Source organism: Larus michahellis, chromosome 3 (assembly GCF_964199755.1).
Source record: "Larus michahellis chromosome 3, bLarMic1.1, whole genome shotgun sequence".
Lineage (NCBI taxonomy): Eukaryota > Metazoa > Chordata > Aves > Charadriiformes > Laridae > Larus > Larus michahellis.
Window position 1 is genome coordinate 109,619,327 of NC_133898.1, and position 19,165 is coordinate 109,638,491.

A 19,165-nucleotide genomic window follows, 5' to 3' on the forward strand; every position below is an offset into this window, starting at 1 on the left:
CTGGGCAGCTTCTTCCAATGCTTAATAACCTTTTCAGTGTAAAATTTTTCCTACTATCTAGTCTAAACCCGCCCTGGTGCAACTTGAGGCTGTTTCCTCTTGTCCTATCGCCTGTTACTTGGGAGCAGAGACCGACCCCCACCTCACTACACCCTCCTTTCAGGTAGTTGTAGAGAGCGATAAGGTCTCCCCTCAGCCTCCTCTTCTCCAGGCTGAACACAGCTGCCTCAGCCGCTCCCCATAAGACTTGTTCTCCAGACCCCTCACCAGCTTCATTGCCCTTCTCTGGACTCGCTCCAGCACCTCAATGTCTTTTTTGTGGTGAGGGGCCCAAAACGGGACACAGCACTCGAGGCGGGGCCTCACCAGTGCCAAGTACAGGGGGACGATCACTTCCCCAGTCCTGCTCACCACACTACTGCTGATACAGGCCAGGTTGTGGGTGAGACCGTAGTTCTAGTGCTCTGTGCCTGGCCCACGGCCACACTGTTTCAAGCAATCAATCAGAAGCTGTGCAAAGGGTCATTGCAGACTTACTGGTGGGGCCAGATCCTCAAAACACGTGTGCGTGAGCCTCCTTGGCAGAAGTGTGAGGTGGGTGGCCTGGTATGAGTGGCTACGACGCGAGTACCTGCAGTGGGCTGAAGGCCTCACACGGCCTTAGTCGGGGCAGGGACTTGTTCATGGCTCTGTTGGGAGTGCACCAGCGGCTGGTGTCTTGGGTTGGAGTGCTCTCCGCCTCCCTTAAAGTTGTTGTGTTTGATGTAAGGAGGGTAACTAGGCAGTGGAGCAACACCGTCCTGGTTTGTGGTGGTCCCACTTTTGCCCAGCAACTGTTTAAACGTGGTTCTGCTTCAGCGTCAGAGGAGGGGAGGGGCCGCAGGTGAAGGCTCATGATCCGGCCACGCACTGCGCAGCCCAGTAATGAGAAATAGCGGAGTTACAGGCTGGGACACACTGCTGCAGGACCAGATCTAGGTTTCACGACTTAGGAAAATACTGCCAAAGCACTGGTTTGATAAATAGCCAAGTTCTAAAGGGTTCAATGGGGTTGAGTTTTCAATGGGGCCAGGCTCTTTTCAGTGGTGCCCAGGGACAGGACAAGAGGTAATGGGCACAAACTTGAGCATAGGAAGTTCCACCTAAACATGAGGAGGAACTTCTTTACCCTGAGGGTGGCAGAGCACTGGAACAGGCTGCCCAGAGAGGTGGTGGAGTCTCCGTCTCTGGAGACATTCAAAACCTGCCTGGACGCGTTCCTGTGCAACCTGCTCTAGGTGACCCTGCTCTGGCAGGGGGGTTGGACTAGATGATCTCCAGAGGTCCCTTCCAACCCCTACCATTCTTTGATTCTGTGGGTTAAGAAGGGGACTACAGGTTTACAGCTTTAAAAGTCTCCAGTAGGAAGAAGTCTAAAAATAACTGCTGTGTCTGAGAGAATAGTGGGGACCGAGCCATGGGGCAGAGGTGCTCCGAGCACACAGAACTTCGTTCTGTAGTCTAAGCATTGTGTGGGAATGACAACTGACTTCAGCAAATGAACTGTTCTTCCATTATTATTTTGTTATAAATACTATAGAAAAACAGAGCGTTCAAATGGAAAGAGTGTATAAAAAAAAATAAGTACATTTAGAATTAAGTGGCGGCTGTTTGTGTATGCCTTGAAAATTGTTAGAAAGGCTTTCAGCTGAAGGCGCAATGACTAACTACTCATGAAGTGCAACAAATATAAAGCTGAACGTGTTTTATTTGTAATGATGGAAGAACGTACACATAAATCTGTGGGAAATAAGCATTACCAGCATGTCTGAAAGGCAGTGGCACGGGTCTGGGCGTTGCACAGAGACCAGCCCAAGGGAATGGAAAGAAAAGAAACCCAGTTTCAGTGGCCCCCTCACCTCAGCCAACTTCTGAATCCACTTACCTGTCACATCCTTGGGTACAGACTTTCTAAGTGTTAAAGGTAACCTTCATCCCCCTGAACCTTGCAGGAGCTGGGAATTATGTTCCAGCGTGTTTTAAGGGGTTGAACCTCAGCCTTGCAGCTGAAAGTGTAGAAAGGGGGCAAAGGAACAGCATAATTAGCTAATACTTCGATATTCTGAACTAGTTCCAAACACTTGGATAGCGTTTGCTTTATCTGATGGGGGACTCTGTAGTGCCCTCTCCCAGCGCCACGTGCCGGGGTACGTACGCTTGGCCGAGGGCTGCCACGCGGGGAGGCAGCTGCTGCCCGCCTTTGGCCGTGCCGCTTCGACTCTGTGTCTTAGGCGAGTGCCTGAACGTCTAGCCCCGTGATTAAATATGGACTGAGGGCTAGAGAGAATTAATTATTCTATGCAAGTGGAGTAGGTTAGCTGAAAAGACTGAGGAAGAATGGTTCCATGAAAATTATCCCTAGGAATACGAATTTCTGATTTTGGTCAGATCAGCAGCTTGCACTGACTGGCTGCCCCTGCAACTGCATCGGTGCTGGCCGCGGCACAGGGGCGAGGAGGGTGAATGTGACACGGGATGCAACACAATCTCAAATGTAGCTTTTGGGACGGGGAGTCCCCAGAATTCATGCTCTAACTCTGAAGGGTTAGGGTGAAAGGGGACCTCTCATGGACTTTGGAAGAGGTGCGCTCTCCTCAGCTTTTTAAAGTAAGAGAGCGAGTGACAGGCTCCCAGAAGAAGATTCCTGTGTTTGACCTTGCTGGAGATGAGTCTTGTTTGCTCACTCTCTCTCTAGTCAAAAGTTAAGCACGTGACACCATGTCCTGGTTTGAGGTAGAACAGACCCAATTTTCTGTTGAGTAATTTTACTTTTTAGCTAAGCCTCTTCTAACCATGACACAGCGTTTCCGGTTTGCTGCCTGACTTCATGCCCTGTTTCTCTCCAGCCATGGCAGAGTGACTCCTTAGGCACCTTCCCCATGGCTTCTGTAAGAAGCTATGAAGTACTTCGTTGGTTAAATTTGGGTTACGGGACTTCTAAGTACCAAATGCTAAAGTATCTATGACCAATTTGGTAGAGTTTGAAGGGTTTTGATGAAATCAGCTTCTGGTGCAGTTCTCTGATTTGAAGTGATGAGGCTTAAGGAGTTAGGTACACTCTGTCTTGTTCTCTTTCTATATGTGCATATATATGCCAAAACTTAAGAGGTTGAGAGCAACAGCAAAAATGCAAAATTAATACATTTTTCCTCTTACTCATTGCCTTCTTTCTTTACAAGTGTGTGAATTTAATGATTATTGGCTCAAAAATACACTCATATATAAGAGTTTAGCTAATACAATTCTTTGTTGGCCAGTGCTGGAGCTGTAAATATGGTAATTTGTGCACCAGGCAAATCCCAAATGTTCTGCTGCTGTTCTCTGTTCCCCTCTCGCTTTTCTTCTGGCCTGCATTGCTTCTGCCTTCTACACCACAAAATGCCACTAGTCTTTCAGTCCTATGCCTATTGGGTATCTTTTTGTTTAAGTTAGATTTTTTTCCCTCACATTTCAGTTGCTTCCTTCTCCAAAAGCCAGTTTATGCATTTCCCAGGGCCAGGGAGCAGGGGAAAGAGAAAGAGCAGGTTCTGCTCCTCTGCTTTTTCCAGATAAGAACCTCAATCCTCTCTGATGTCCGAATAGAAGGGCTCAGTCCATGCTCTCTGAACAGGTCCCTGTCTACCGTCGTTAGTGTCTTTTCCCAGAAGCAGGAGAACAGAACTGTTGGGAGAGACTGTAATCCAACAGGTCTGGAGTCTCTCAGGGACAGGTTTTGGAGTTAATGATGGAAGTTGGGTAGGTGGATAGAAGATCCTATTTTTCAAAATTGTAATTTCAGGCTCCTTGTGGACTGTGGCAGAGAATGCCTTGAGTGCCTTTGAATCACTGTTGTTTTTCAGGACTAGAGTACAATAAAACCCAAATCACCTGAGACTGTAAAGCAATGGCGTAGGGGCCACAGTTAGAACGTGGTTTCCTATCATTGCCACTGAAAAAATCTATATGTACAGATCCAGGTCTTGGATGAAAGCTGTGGAGCAAAAGAACCCTGTAGAGCTTTGATACACCTTTCAAGGCATGCTTTCCCCTGCAGGCGAGAGCAGCTGCCTGCCTTCGCACAGGCCAGGCAGCACGCAGGAGGCCAAGGACAGGAGGTTTGCTTTAAGGCATGACCCTTCTCATGGGTTACAGAACTTCAGGTTACATGCTGTAACCTGGTGTAAAGGGCAATAAGATTAATTCAGATTGTCAAAATAGGTTCTTTATTACAGGCAAGGTATTTATTAACATGATCATTATCATGAAGGTGAAATCCTCTCCCCTTTCCATCTCATGAAGAGATTAAAAAAAAAAGACAACACAAATCCTATTGCTCAAAATCAAAACCCTACTGATCAAAACCACTGCCTTAGCTTTTTGCTTAAGTGACACAATTAAAATCTATCTTCTTATGCATTGATGACTTCACACCCTGTAGTCACTTTTAATCAAGCTCTGTTACTTGCCTAATCTAAGACATATATTCATTAAATATTTAACTAGCTTGTGGAAGTACTCCCAAAGTGCAGTTTTGCTGAGTGTTAAAGGCTTATAACACTACTCATGACAGTGTGATTCTGCACTCAAAGTCTTTAAGATTAAAAAAAAAAAAAGTATTCTAATAGCCCTGCACTGAAATGCTCCTCAATACAAGAGAGACATGGATGTGCTGGAGGGAGTCCAGTGAAGGGCCGTGGGGATAATGAAGGGATGGGAACATCTCTCCTGGGAGGAAAGGCTGTTCAGCCGAGGGAAGAGAAGGCTCAGGGGGATCTCCTCCATGTATACCTGAAGGGAGGGTGGAACTGGCCTCTACAGGAACAGCCAGAGGACATAGGCACAAAGCAGAACACAGGAGGTGGCATCCAAACATCAGGAAACACTTTTTGCTACTGGGAGGCTGACCAGGCACTGGCACAGGTCGCAGAGAGAGGCTTTGAATATCTCCAAGGACAGAGACTTCACAAGCTGGCTGGTTCCTTGGCAAATCCATTGGCTACAGCAGTGCTTGGGGCTAGGAAAGTGAGGCTTGCAGCAATGTTCTGAATGAACAGGAATAAGAATGGATGTCATTGGCTATGGTAATAATCAGGTGTGGAGCCAGAGCAGATACCTTATTTGAAAGAAAGTAGCCGCCCACAAAACCCTGTATTGAAAAAAATACACCTATCAGCAAATTCCATGGATAAGGTTAATATAGCACTGAAATTAAAGTTAAAGCAAATATAAAGCTAGCTCCTGAGGAAATAAAATGTTCTCTTCTTCTTGTATTAAGAGTCCAGTTATCCTGTTTAAAAAAGTGCTAACACAACCAATTACTGAAAAGCAACATCACTTGGACTCCCTGTATGCTTCTCATTCCATTACCAATTACTACAGAGAACAGGCAATAGAAAGATCTTATAAAATTCAAATGGATTCGTCTCTATGCACAAGAAGCTTCTAGGAGTAATAGATAAAAACATGATTTATTACACTGTACAAAACTAGATTCAGAACAAGCAAGGGCAGAATATAGTACATGATTTATTTTTCTGTACATTACATATTTGTTAATTTCATTGACAAACCCAAAACTTCCCTAATTTTTCCTTTACCTGCCTAAGCCAAGCAATTAATTTTGTTCTACAGGATAGAAGAAAATAGTTTCTTGGAGAATTTATCATCCCATTAACTGGGCAGAAGGTGCTTCAGCTCTGACTGACTTTCAGCATTTCCCATAGCTTGTAAAGACTTGGCAGGTTAGAACCTCAGTTGGTAGTATAGTGTCCTGCCACTGTACCAGTCTAGAAACAAGCAACTCCATTCCCATTAAAATTTCAATAATGTCTTCTTCTTAGAAGATGAATTAATGGAGTTGCATTTGTAGACATACCAAACAGTATAAACAAAGGCTGTAGCTACCATCAAAAAAAAAAAATTTACTTTCCAGTAGCCCCAGATCTGTCTCTTGAGTTAAGCAGGATGTGCTGAGATAGGTTATATGTTTAATAAAGTTCTTAAGAAAAATAAATATTTTTGCATAATGTATGTACAAAGATTGGTTGATTTCCTTCACTCATAGGTTCAACAACAGATACAACCACAGCTATGTTTTATTCACTAGCTCACCACGATTAATGCCACCTCGGTAACTGATGTATTAAGAGTCCAAGAGAATATTGGCCTATTCTTTATAATAGTGCAAATTACATGGAGGTGTTTTGAAAACAGTGGCTTAAGCAAAGAAGGATTAACAGAGAACCCCTCCTCTGGTCCCTATAAGAGTAGTTTAACTCCTCTGTGAAATCTTCAAAACCCCCCCCACATAATTTTAGCCAACTATTAAGGCGTCAAAAGATTGTATTTAAAGTTGAGATTAAAATGATTTTTCTTGGACTTGAAAAGAAGTCCACTGAAGATTTCCTGAAATTTTCTTAGTATATCTCCTTCTCCTCAGCTCTTTTCTGCACAAAGCCAGTACGCCAAATAAGCCTGTCTGATAATCTCCCCCATACCTGTTTTTTTATAAACTACAACAAGACATTACACTTAAATATATTGCACAAAAAGCATAACGTATCCTGCCTGACTCTTCACAAAAATGGCCACAAAACACAGGAGAACAGCTATTGAACATCTCAAAATTTGAAGAGATCAATGAAATGCTGAGGAGATACTGGCATGAGACAGGTGTTTGGATCACTGGCTGTGCAGGGGTGTCCTGTATCCTGCAAAATGAGGGAGGAAAAAAAAAAGTACACATGAATTCTCTTCCCAAACCACAATCTCCCTCCACCCCCTATTAAAAAATAAAAAAGGCAAAAGTTCACATGCAACTATTTCCACTGTAAACAAACTGATAGGAACTTGCTCTTTTTCGTAATTCACCATATTTCTTTAACTGTTTTAGACTTAAGAAAATAGCCCTTTCCAGTCTGACTGTGGTAGTGCAGGGTAGCTTCAGACTTCAGAAAAAAACCCCAAACCAAGCCCAAAACCCAACCAAACCACTCCCCTTCTCCTCCTACCAAAACCAGAACCTGAGTCAGACCTCTTGAAAAAGTTTCATATTCCTTATCTGTTTTTTGATGAGAGTAATTAAAAAAAAAAAAAGCAACTGTTTTGTTGAACCTGAATTAGCTGTTTAATGAAATCTGAAATCAATCACAACTTCGGGGGAAAATTAATTGCTTTCGAAGTGAAGGGCAGCAGACACTTCCCAAAAAGAGCCTGAAGAGCATGTCTGAAGTCCCAGTCATAAAAGTTTTTCTAACTTGCTTGATTTTCTTTTTTCCCCCCAACATCTTTTTCTCCTCTTTCACCCCTACCTCTTCCCCACCTGAGAGCATTGCCTTAAAACAGAAGTTAGCACTCCGGCAAGTTAGGAATATAGAAGATGGACAGGATGGAAAGGCTTTGTCATTACAAATTCACTAAGCCTGCAGTGCTTTCTTTAATGTTACAGAAACTTGAACTTCACACAATTGTCTGATTATTTAAGATTCAAATTCCTTTTCAAATGAAAAGTTCAGGTTTTGCACCTTATTAGAGCCCTCTAAAGGAAGGAAATGCAAGAGGTGTAATGAGAAGAAGGTCCCAGACAATTCAATGGAGAGGTTAAATACCTCCATCAATAATGTTGAGAGGCTCAGAAACTCCTCTCCAGGTTTTAAGGGGGTTCTCTCCCTTTTCTACCAGAGTTGATGAATTCATCATGTGGGGCAAGAAAACTAGAGTAAATATGCAGTAAGTAGATCACAGACCACTGCAGTCTTCATTTCTTTCGTTTCCATAGAAAATGAAGTTACATACAGTGCAGTTAATAGAAGAAAAGAACTTGTAAGTGAATTTTTTTTCTCACTTGGAAACTTAAGTAGGAAAGTGCTGTCAAAGATGCCACATTCCCTTCCGAAGTCTTTACAACACCAAAGTGCACTAGGTGAAATACATTATATATACTCAGCTTTTCCAATGAAAATTGTTACTCTATAGATATACTATCTGTATTTTTTGATTAAGTCTATAAATGACTACATGAAAATATCATGTGGTATCACCTCCTCATCTTCCCACTTTTTTTTTTTAATGATTTGCTTTAACATCACCTGAGAACCAGTTATTACATGGATGACACACAGGGGGAAAAACAAACAAAAAAAAGAAAACAGACAAATAGATTAGACCTCAGGTAGAACTGCCTGTTTGGGGAAGTGGCAGATGAGAAAGAACAGAAGACCAGAAGTGTTAAACCTAATGCTTTCATCTTGAGATGACATCTGCAAGGAAGAGATCCACCACAGCAGAAAACACTCTCAAAGGTAGTTGCTAATGAACTATCACCTTCTCTACCCATTGCCATGTCAGGTGTCATGTCATTACTTTCCTAGTTTCCAGGAAAAAAACAATCAGAATTAGGATTCTGGGAAAGCAGCTAGGGTTTATCCCCTTTGAGTGCTTATTTATACTCCTAGATATTTTAGTCAGAATTTGTAACATCCTGTTTTGCTCTGCACATCCTCATAAAAATGCTTTTGAAAGCTCTGCTCAGTCAGGAATTACAGGTCCAAACCTCAGCAAGATCAGTTCTTGGTGCTTTTTGTTATTAACAACAACAGAAACAGCAATTTTACAGTGAAAAAAGTGATGAGGACTGAAGAGTAATAGATTTCCTGTAATTATGAGTATTCCTCCTTCCAAGAAAAATGTATTTCCCTTAAAATGACATTTAATAGTGTTCAAATCATACTGATTTTCAATGTATCTACTTAAAGCTAAAACAGAGTTCCTTTCAATTAACAGGAAACTTCACCAGGAGGAGTGTTTACTGGCAAATGTAGTTGTCTTCCTCCTCAAATTTTATCATAACTGGACATTAAGAAGCTCCCATAACAACTTTAGAGCTACAGTCCTTTTCTGTATAATTATTTCCACCATTTCTTCAGTCAGAAAGCAACGTTGTAATTGTCTCCCCGCACTCTCCCAAGTCACACACAGCCCATTTTGAAAGCTTCCTTTCAGAAAGACTCTTTCATAGAAGTATGCATGACTACAGCATTCCAAGTGAAGTAAAATCAATTTTAGTACCTTTGCATTAAAGAAAGTTATCTGACATTCATTTTACTCTTTTCAGATGTAAGTACTGAATTAAATACATCAGGGAGCGCAGAAACAGTTTATAACACTGAGTGCAGAGAAACTTATTTCTTAGCAAAATCTGGCTCATCTCACTGACACCATGCATCTATATATTCATTAGAAGTTGAATTATGGTCCCTAGTTTAAATGGCATTAGCAGGGAATATGGCAATAATAAAACCCAAATCTGATGAAAAACTGAGATGGAAAGTCATCACTACTTTAACTAATAGGGAAGCAAGAAACAAAAGTATTCCTGCTGCTAAACTGATGTGGGAAAACAAAAATCAAAACAAAGAGTATCAAACAATTAGAAATGGACATGTTATTCACTTTGACATTACAGAACAGCAACGAAAACAGATGAGACACACAGGAAATACCTTGAGTAACAAAGCAAGGTGGTAGTCCTTTGAGATCGTGAAGAAGGAAGCAGGAAGGAGAGCCGTAAAGTAAAAGAAGCAGAGTTAAGGTTTATTGAAGCTAAGGTTCATGTGCCATTTAGAAAAATACTCTTTTATTCTTGGCAGAATCAAGCAGCTGGAGGAAAAAAAGCCAGCAGAAGCCCCAAGACGACTAAAACCAAGTGTGCAGCATATCACAAAGCAGTTACACTAATTTACATAAAGCCTGGATATTGAAAGAAGATAAGGTATTTCAACTTCTATGGCCACCTCTGGGATAACTGAAACGTGCTGCTGAGCGAGCCAAGAAAATAAAAGAGCTGCCCACAATTGCTGTGTGGCCTAGTGGAACAGGAGAAATAGTATACATAAAAAGCATTCACAGAGGCAGTCAACAATTAGTTTGCCGTTATTTTGCACTACTGAAATTACACATTTTTCCTCACTTTCATCATGGACAAATCCTTTACTAATAAGTCACTTCTGAAAGACAGTCATTTGATATGAAGAGTTTCTTATAATCATTCCCTCCTTTAACACAGAAGAGTACAAGACATTCTATTGTATCACTGTACTTCCCACAGTGGATTTAGGAGTCAGATGGACTCTACCCTTGACTCTTTCTTATTGTATTTAACATTACTATGGTCACAAGTTTTAAACAAATACAGGATACAAATGCTGCTTCCTGAAAAGCTCTTAAGGAATTGTTAAAAGTAGTACTAAGATTATTACAGCATACTGAAAAGTGAGAAGCCATTTCCCTGCTTGAACTGTTTACTAATTCAATTCAGTAGCCATCAGTCCCTTCTTTAAAAGGGCACAAAATGCAGGACTGGAAGAGCTTCCTGCTCTTTCAGTGCAGCCCTCTCACATTGCCAGCAATCACATTATATTTTCAATTTCATAAATTGATGAAAATTCTCATCACTAGTTAGCCCTCTCCTTTGTGGCTATTTCAAAACCTCACTGCTTTGGTTCTTAGAAACTCTTAACTCTCAGCATAAGTTTACCCACAACTAGTGTCTACAACTTAATTGCATCAAGGCTGTCCCTTAGCTTAAATAATTTCCCTAAGTAGTCTCCTGTTTATTCATCCCTTCTCTATCTCTGAGAGGACTTTATGGAGGGCAGTCACATTCCTTGTTAGCTTTAACACAGCCAAGTTAAAAGAAATTAACATCTGCTAGTCTTCTTCATGCCCTGATCACTTCAGTACTTTTTCCTCTGCAACTCCTCCAATGTTTGGCTTTGTTCGTGAATGAGGGGAAAGGGAAAAAAAAATCCTAACAAGAAAAAACCACATATGTAATATTAAGACATGTTCGGCACATTACCTGAAGTTCTTCTGAATCCCTTTGAAGGGAAGAGCTGCCTGATTTTTGAAGTGTACCATTAAAAGAAGAAACTAAATTCTTACATATTAACTGAAGAATCCAGTGCTTCCATTTGTTTCAAGATTCAAACACTTGCTACTTTTTCCTCTGTAAAGTAACTGTGATTTCTCTTTTAAAGTTTGCTTTTGGTGGCTTGCTCGTTTTTTCATTCAACGTAAAATGCATTTTTGAATGAAGTTTCAATCATTCCTCCAAGTTTCATATGGGACAGAAACAAGACTATAAAAATGCAGAGTTTTACACTGATGTGGTAGGAATACTATAGTAATAAGTTCTCATTAGAGACTTACTGATTACCGTGCTGTCATTGGAAGAGGGATGTCATAAAAGGATTATCTTTATGCAAGTTCCTAACAACTTTGCATAAGATAAAACAGACACAAGACGACAGAGTGCAACCCTCCACACAGCACTTTTCCTTGCAATTCAAAGTATTGAAGTTATTGGATATCAAAAATACTAGATAAAGAAAAACTTTGGACTTTAATACTGATTTTATATAGAAGTTTAATATATTATTTAAAAGTTAGATATTAATAGTCCAATCACATTTCACATGAGAAAGCTGACAAGATGACCTTAATATTTTTCCTTTCAGATGATCACCAGTAGCTGTTTGAACTTATTTCTGATTATTTATTTCAAAGCTCTTACCTTCCAAAATAGAATACTACAATGTCGACAGAAATGCAAGGTGTCCCCATACTGTTCCTTTATTGGGTAATATTTCTGAAGTGCAAAGTACATCAGCTTCCAGTCAATGTGACCTTTCTCTGATGGAATCAAATGCCTACAAAACTGGACATAAAATATCTTTCTTTAAAATTGTTAAAGAACTAGTCAAACCAGGTAAGAGACTGGGAAAAAGAGAGGTAGTTTTGCAACTGGAGTTCTTTGAAGTCAATAAGCTGACATTGTACATCTCTACGAAGCAGTGAGAGAGATCTAGCCACAAAAAAATGGAAGGTAAACCACTAAAAATAGGAGGGTGCATATTTGCCAAGAAAAAGTAGGCCGTACAAAGCTCATCTAACTCCACTGTCTTGAAATTATTCTAATTATAGTCAAGCTACATAACAAAAACAATATTTAGACCCATAAGTAATTAATTTTATATTTAAAAAAACACTCAGGAATAATATTTTAAAAAATGATTGTGCGTTACGAATAGTGGTTTTCTGTTAAGACAGTAACTATGGATTTAAATAATGCTTTTTTTTCATTTTAAGAGTATATACATGATTATTTTTCACATTTACTTATGATCTTTCTAGAAGGATAGCAATAATGAGTGACTGATGTACTTCTTGAGGACATAATCTGCATGTAAAGATTAGCTGATGCACAATGGCTATTTCTCCCCGGCTTAATACACAGCCAAGGTTTATTAAGTATTTATTTATAAAAGACTTCTGTTCCACTCAGTGTGGATTAATGCTAATACATTAAGGGCTTTCTTCACTCAGAAGACAATTCCTAGATAGGGAGAATAGCACTGCCTTTGTGATTTCAGCTACACTTCATTTCATAATAGCTTCCCTGTGTAGAGTCTTGTTTTTTCCAAAAGTGCTCTTCAGATATTGAGTATGTTTTTGTGGTCTTTTCATGGTTCAACAAATATACTGCAGAGGACAGGAAAAACAACCTAGCGTAATTCTGTAGCTTATTAAGGTAGTACACTTTTAAACAGAAAAAGCAGAATTTGACATTGGAAAATAAACAAAATCATTGGATTCCTATCATTAATAACCTATTAAGAAACTGAATTTGAACATTTAGGAAGGCATTGGAAACACTGTGTACAAGGGTCCTTTATAAGGCACAGGGCTGGTTAATTCTACTGAAATGCTTGAGTGATCTTTTTCCCAGGCATTACCTCAGTCTAATAGCTTCCTCTCCAACCAGTTTTGTCGCTGTTGACTAGAGCTTACCTCATCTAGCTTCATAATCCATTCAACTGCTACATTAAGCTTAAACTTCCTGTCCTCATAACTTCACCCTGCGTTCTTCTGAGCTGCATCTGAACGAGGGTTTTTCAGTTTGCCTTTGTCTGTCTATATGCCCCCTGATGTTCATTCTAAAGCCTTTCATCTCACAAAAATTCTTATTTGGTTCAACTGCACATGAGTTAGTTGATCTTCACTTCTACCTTTCCAGTTACAATAATACTTAATCTAGTAGTCACCGACCACATGGTACCACTTAAACCTGTCAGATTTAAGAATGTATTTTCCAGGCTGGAATGTACTAGGTTTTTAAAAGTTCCTGCTCCAAGTCTGATGAGGTATCTTCTATTTTCATAGCTTTATTTTCACCTAGTCTGATTTTGTCCCAGCATATATTACTGTCAGAAAATGAAGACTGTTATAGAGGCGCTCCTAGATTACTTAAATGCTTTTTATGAGGACGTGACAGAATAGTACCATTTCTCTTTTTGTTCTCAATTTCAAGATCTCAAGCATTTGTTTTATTCTTTTTTGCAAAAATACAATTTTGGCTTCATCAAACCATTCATATAGCCTAAAAGTTTGAACAGTCTGCCTGCCTGCCTCTGTTAGTAAAACAAATTCTACTTTAGGTACTAAAATTAGGAACAGCTAGAGATATCCTCCACCACACTTTTTGGTGATTGTGTAGACATTTTTTAAAATAATGCAAGGGAACAGCCTGATAGTTACCCTAAACTCACAGACATGCTAATACAATTTTTAGTATGAACTAAGCCCCAAAAGAGAGAGTATTTTCACTATTCCTGCACACTGTCACATTTTTATCTCAAAAAAAAAAAAAGATGAGTTCACACTTCATTAGTATACCATATTGCAAAGACAAGGGCCACATTTATGCAATTGATGAGAGTTTATTACCTGCTTTTCTGCAAAATGGTACTGGCAGAGTTTTTTCCACAACTGTCTGTCTTCACTGAGCATGTACAAAGTTGGGGTCACTTGACCCAGAGTAATAATGTCCCAGCCATCAGAGAACCTGTATAAGATGTTATTCAGCATATGCAGAGGGAGATCACTAAGCGTAAGACCATTGTTGACTTGCTGGAAATAAGAATCAAAGACTTGTAACTACAAAAACTTGACAGTTTAAGGTACAAATAAGATTCTTACTTTAGAGGTATCTCAGTTCTTAGATTAGTTTGCATGAAACCATTGAGTAACATCTATGGTTACTTCTATGATACTTTGATTACTTGGCTACCATTATTCTCCAACTGTTGTTGTTGAAAACTCAAATGACTACAGGTACAGAAGGAGCTACAGACTGCGGGTTTATAACTTATAGCTTTCCTACTGTTAAAACAAACATATCTTAAATTCTTTATTTAAATTTCAAGTAATTTTAAAACACTTTTGTTCTCAGAAAGTAATTCAAAAGTACACCATCTTGAAAACTACAATATGTTCAATTCCACCTTTGAGAGAAGTGTGCTAAAACTCTAATAAAGGTATGAACTATAATAAAGGTATGAACGAATTATTTATAATTTATAGGATACTACACTTTCTCAATTTTTATATAAGAAACAGAGCACATATCAATTTGCCTTAAAACAACAAGAGTACAGAATATAAGTACAGAGTATAGGACTGAAGAGCAGAAACACAGAATGAAAACATGAAATTCAGAGGCAGAAGAAAGCAGGTTTGTTTCTTAAGTCTGGAGATAGTTTCCCTCATATGGAAATAACTCTGCAGGGGGTGACAGAGCAGAGCACTGACAAAGTCTTCTTTAAGAGTGTACACCTCTGCGGAACTTTCTCTTTAACAGGGTAACCTACAGCACAACCCATAGATGACTGAATCTGGATCCCATGCTGCCAGGTGGCACAAAGCCTGACACAGCCGGAGATGGTGGCCCAGCTGGCGAGGGAGGGAGTGTGGGCAGCTGCTGGCCCCCCCTAGCAGAGCTGCCCAGTCGCAAGGCAGATGTATTCCAGCAGGCTCTCACTTACATCAGTTTATTTCACAACCATCCATCTCACTTATAGACTAGACTTTCCATAGTGTCACTTGTTATAAACATCTCAGGGACTATCATTCTGTTCAGGAATATGTGAGCATTACAGACGAAAGATTTCTCATCAGTTATTTCAACCAATGTGACACAGCTCAGATGGATGTGGCATGCTGGAAAGAAACAAACACAGCAACTGCAGTGTCTCAAAACTGTCTACACTGTGGTTGCTTGGCATATGAAAATTGCTGAGATTGGGTTTCCCATTTCTCCTTTCTGTTCCAAAATTAGCTGGTTTATACAGATACCCGGCACACACAGCAAGGACAATTTCAAAATTTCATAGGTAAAAGCAAACAGATGGAACAGTTGCAGTTGTATGACTTTACTGCGAGCAATATCTTGCAGCGTTTCTTCCCCCGGGAGTAACCCAGACAGGTTAAAAAAACTGCCTGCTTCTCATCAGAAGTTTCCACTATAAAAACCTGGGACAGTGCATAGCGCATGCTTTGAACAGTTTTATGATCAGAATCCAGATGCCGAAGTCATTATCCTTTTTTGACAAAAAGTCAACTATGCTAATGAATAAGGCTGTAAAATTGTTACATGAGTATTTTATTTCTGTTTTCTTGATCCACCTCTAAAATTCCTCATAGATTTTTATTTCTTCAGTAGTAGAACATTTACTTTGAAATTAAAAATTGGTATTTTTTCCATCTTTATCTGATGATCTAGAGACATTTTGAAATTTATTTGGGCAAGAAAAACAATTACACCTATACATCTCTGCCACAAACCAGCAGTACAGGCACTGTATCAGACCTTATTAGATAAGAGCTATTAAAACATTAGAAAATTAAGTTGATTACATTTCATTAATTTCATATTACTTCCCTAAAAACTAAAGACAAGTAAAACTGTTTAAGATGTACTTGAAACCTTGTTTACTTAAAAATTATAAGCCAATGTTCAATTAATTCCCCTACACCAATTACTTTTTTAGCATGATTTAATAATATACCTTGTTCATTTGAAGGTTTTTCAGTTGTTGTTGCCACAGAAGGATAGTTTCTAATCGGCAAATCCAAATATTGATGTTGCCTACCAACACAGATTTTCCTACTCCCCTAATCAGTATACAGAGAGTAGAACTTAGATCCTGTAGAAGATCTTTGATTAATCGTGGATTATATTGGTCTTCCATGACTGGAAAACAAAACAAACCAAATACAATTTTGGTTAACTGAGTTAACAAAACTAATACAGTTAGCTCAAGCTAAACAACACTTTTTTAGATGAGCTAATTACAACTCAACTGTTTGTGTGCAAATAGCTGCCTTAATTCCCACCATGACATTCATTAATGCTGTTCTGTAAGAGCTAGATAAATAATTAACAATTTCAAAGGCAAATTTGATGTAACTTTTCATGCTAAGCATTTAATAAACTTAATGCTGAACAACTAATTCTAAACCAGATTTCTTCTGTTCAAAGTAGACAGTATTACATCTCCATTTAGTGGGGTTAGCAGAAAATTTTCAATATTATGTAATAGATTTTTTTTTTAAATAAACAATAAAGAAAAGCAATAAATCTCAGTACGTCGTGCAAACTGAAAAACAAACATGTTACTAATCTAAAAGCTTTCACATTTCATAAAGAGTATTATTTAATAGTAACCAATAGTTTCTGCATGGAATTTAATTGTCATTTAACTTCACCAATCTGTTTCAACAGACATGATTCAATAATCAGGAGAAAACGACTTATTGCAACTGTGGGATGGGAAGTATGAAATCTTTCACTAATTAAAGATGCTATTACTTTAGCTTTATTACCTTTTTTACAGTGTAAGACAACAACAACAAACCCAACTGATAACTTAGTCACAGTGATTAAATCTGAACAAGCAGATTACAAAACCTTAGGTCTTACCCTTCCGTACAATTTTGTCCAAAATGTTAAAGTAGTTCTTCTGTGCCGCACCACTAAGTGAAGTTAACTGGGATTTTGCAATTAACTGCAAAAGCTAGGACAAAGAATTAAAACTCCTAAGAATGACAGAAGTAAAGGGTGGTTTCAAATACACACTTTCATTACATACATTCACCTACAACAGCCTAGAACACTGCAACAGTATTTTGCGAAAACATAACTAAAGAGCTCAGAATACAAAACAAGACAAACACAGAAAGCTTTAGGCATTCCCACTGGCATCCCATGAACAACTCATGAAGAGATGTACATTTTCAAAATACTATACAAATACTAGCATTCATGTCTGTGATAGAGCACATGACATATGGTCTTTATAAGCTGTAATGAAACAATGGGGGGAGTCTGTTTTGGAAGCTCAAATAGACATGTGGTCTTCGATGTGGCTGGGTCTTGAACCCCCTAACAGATTTAGTGGCCAGGAACATCACTGTGAACTGATACCAACTACCAGACTTCCAATTTCTGAGTGAAAGTATCAAACTGGTCAAATCAAGGTGTGATGGACTTAGTGCAACTACTTTCTGCTCATGGAGAAGCAGTGACGTATTTTACCTAAATTGAGGGGAAAAAAAATAAATCTCTATTACTCCCATGTTCGGGTCCCTGGTAGAAGAAACCACAGTAACCTAATAATGAGCAGTATACATACTGTATTAGTAACTTTCCCGTAACTATATAGTAAGGATCTCCTAACTGTCCACACTTTTCTTTCTGGAACCACTGCAAACAGAAGAGTGTCAACAACAGTGGGAGTGGTGTAGGGGAAAGTAACCACAATAGCTTAAGTTCTTGCACACAAACGCAAAGCTTTAGCTACCAGAGGCAGCCTTTGTTCCATTCTGACACCTTTGCTTTTACTTTTTAGATTCAGTTTTGTAGCTGATAAGGACCCATTGCCTCTTCAACAAAAAGTGGTCTCTTCGTATGAAATATAACGGAGACTTTGATGTTGTGACAGTATTGCAATGTTTAGAAGCGTGGCACTGAGCTTTACAATTGCTATTGACAATGCTGAGTTCAGAAAAAGTGTTCTCAACACATCAGAAAGGGAAAGCAGTGAGCAGAAACCAGCATCCCCTACAGGGCGCTCAAAACACTGACCTGCAGAGCTGCGCTTTGTAGGATGGCATCAATTATTGGCACACAGGGTGAACAAAGACTAAGTCTGTCAAAAATTATTTTGTATCTTCATTTCTAAAACACTGATTTGACACCACACTCAACATTAATCTTCCCTTGGAGGAAGAGAGACTACACCTGTTCTCTCCCTGATTTAATAATGTTCCTTCTGGCTTCTCGGCATGATCCCTGACAAAACATTATGTGCTATGAAAGGAGGAAACAATTCTCCTGATGTATTTAAATACAAGCAATCTATTTATACAGTTTTAGAGACTAGATATCAGGACCTCCTTCTTGGCATTTTCAAAGCCTTTTAGTTTGATTAATAATTTAGAGCACACCTAGAGGTAGTTTGCCAATTTTGCCAAGTTTGCCAATTGGCAGTTCACCAGTTCAAGCAGTTATGTACATTTCTCTTGATTAATTTAAAAAAAAATCAGTTCTATCACTCAGACGAAAGATCAAATCAAAGAAACAAATTCCACCTGGCTGATTTTAATGAAGATTCTAATTCAATGAAGGTTAATACACAAGGCTTAAGACAATTTTAGCAGGTTCATGAGTACAAGGATCTCACATATGAGTTCAGTCTTACTGATATGTGCAAAGCCATGGCTTGTGTTGCCTACTAGAGATTATAGTTTTGAATGAATCAACTGTTTATTCAAATGGAAACATTTTGAAAAAAGACCATCCATATAAAACTCAATGCATTAGACATTTAACAGCTAAGAAATCTAAGAAATGATCATTATACTACAGCACAAACAAGTGCAGGAAAACAGCTGATCCTACCCTCTTCCTCCCACTGCCCGCCCTGAAAGGGCCCGGCCCTGAGCAGACATCTATATTCACTTTTAATAATGAATGGGAGGTTTTTAGTTAGCTGGAGAATCAAAATGGATCATCTTGGTGGTCTGGGATCAAAGAAGAGCCATCCAATAGGGCTTGGTATTTAAAAAAGTCATCCTGATTTGTATCTCACTATGTTAAATGCAAGTAAGTAGAACATCACACATAAAAGTAATCATCGTTGTGTTCATTCATAACTAGGATTAATTCTTAGAGGAGAAGAAACAGGAACTGCTGCACTGCATTAGATGAGATCTACACAAAACATCACCACCACTAGAAACTTCAGGG

The 19,165-nt window shown here is 39.1% G+C and overlaps 1 protein-coding gene across 5 annotated transcripts in view; it reads right to left on the reverse strand.

Annotated features, from left to right (window-relative positions):
* Positions 1-4,218: 4,218 nt before the first annotated feature.
* Positions 4,219-19,165, reverse strand: part of FBXO25 (F-box protein 25) — a 34,085-nt gene continuing 19,138 nt past the window's right edge. For 2 of the 5 annotated variants that reach the window (XM_074581709.1, XM_074581710.1), the window contains exons 6-11: positions 16,838-16,931; positions 15,924-16,108; positions 13,804-13,986; positions 11,591-11,734; positions 9,519-9,545; positions 4,219-6,728 (exon numbers count right to left, since the gene is read on the reverse strand). In XM_074581709.1, the coding sequence (XP_074437810.1) occupies positions 6,639-6,728; positions 9,519-9,545; positions 11,591-11,734; positions 13,804-13,986; positions 15,924-16,108; positions 16,838-16,931 (723 nt within the window). In that variant the 3' untranslated portion in view covers positions 4,219-6,638. The remainder of the gene's footprint in view (positions 6,729-9,518; positions 9,546-11,590; positions 11,735-13,803; positions 13,987-15,923; positions 16,109-16,837; positions 16,932-19,165) is intronic. The other 3 variants (XM_074581712.1, XM_074581711.1, XM_074581713.1) reach the window with 3 other exon arrangements.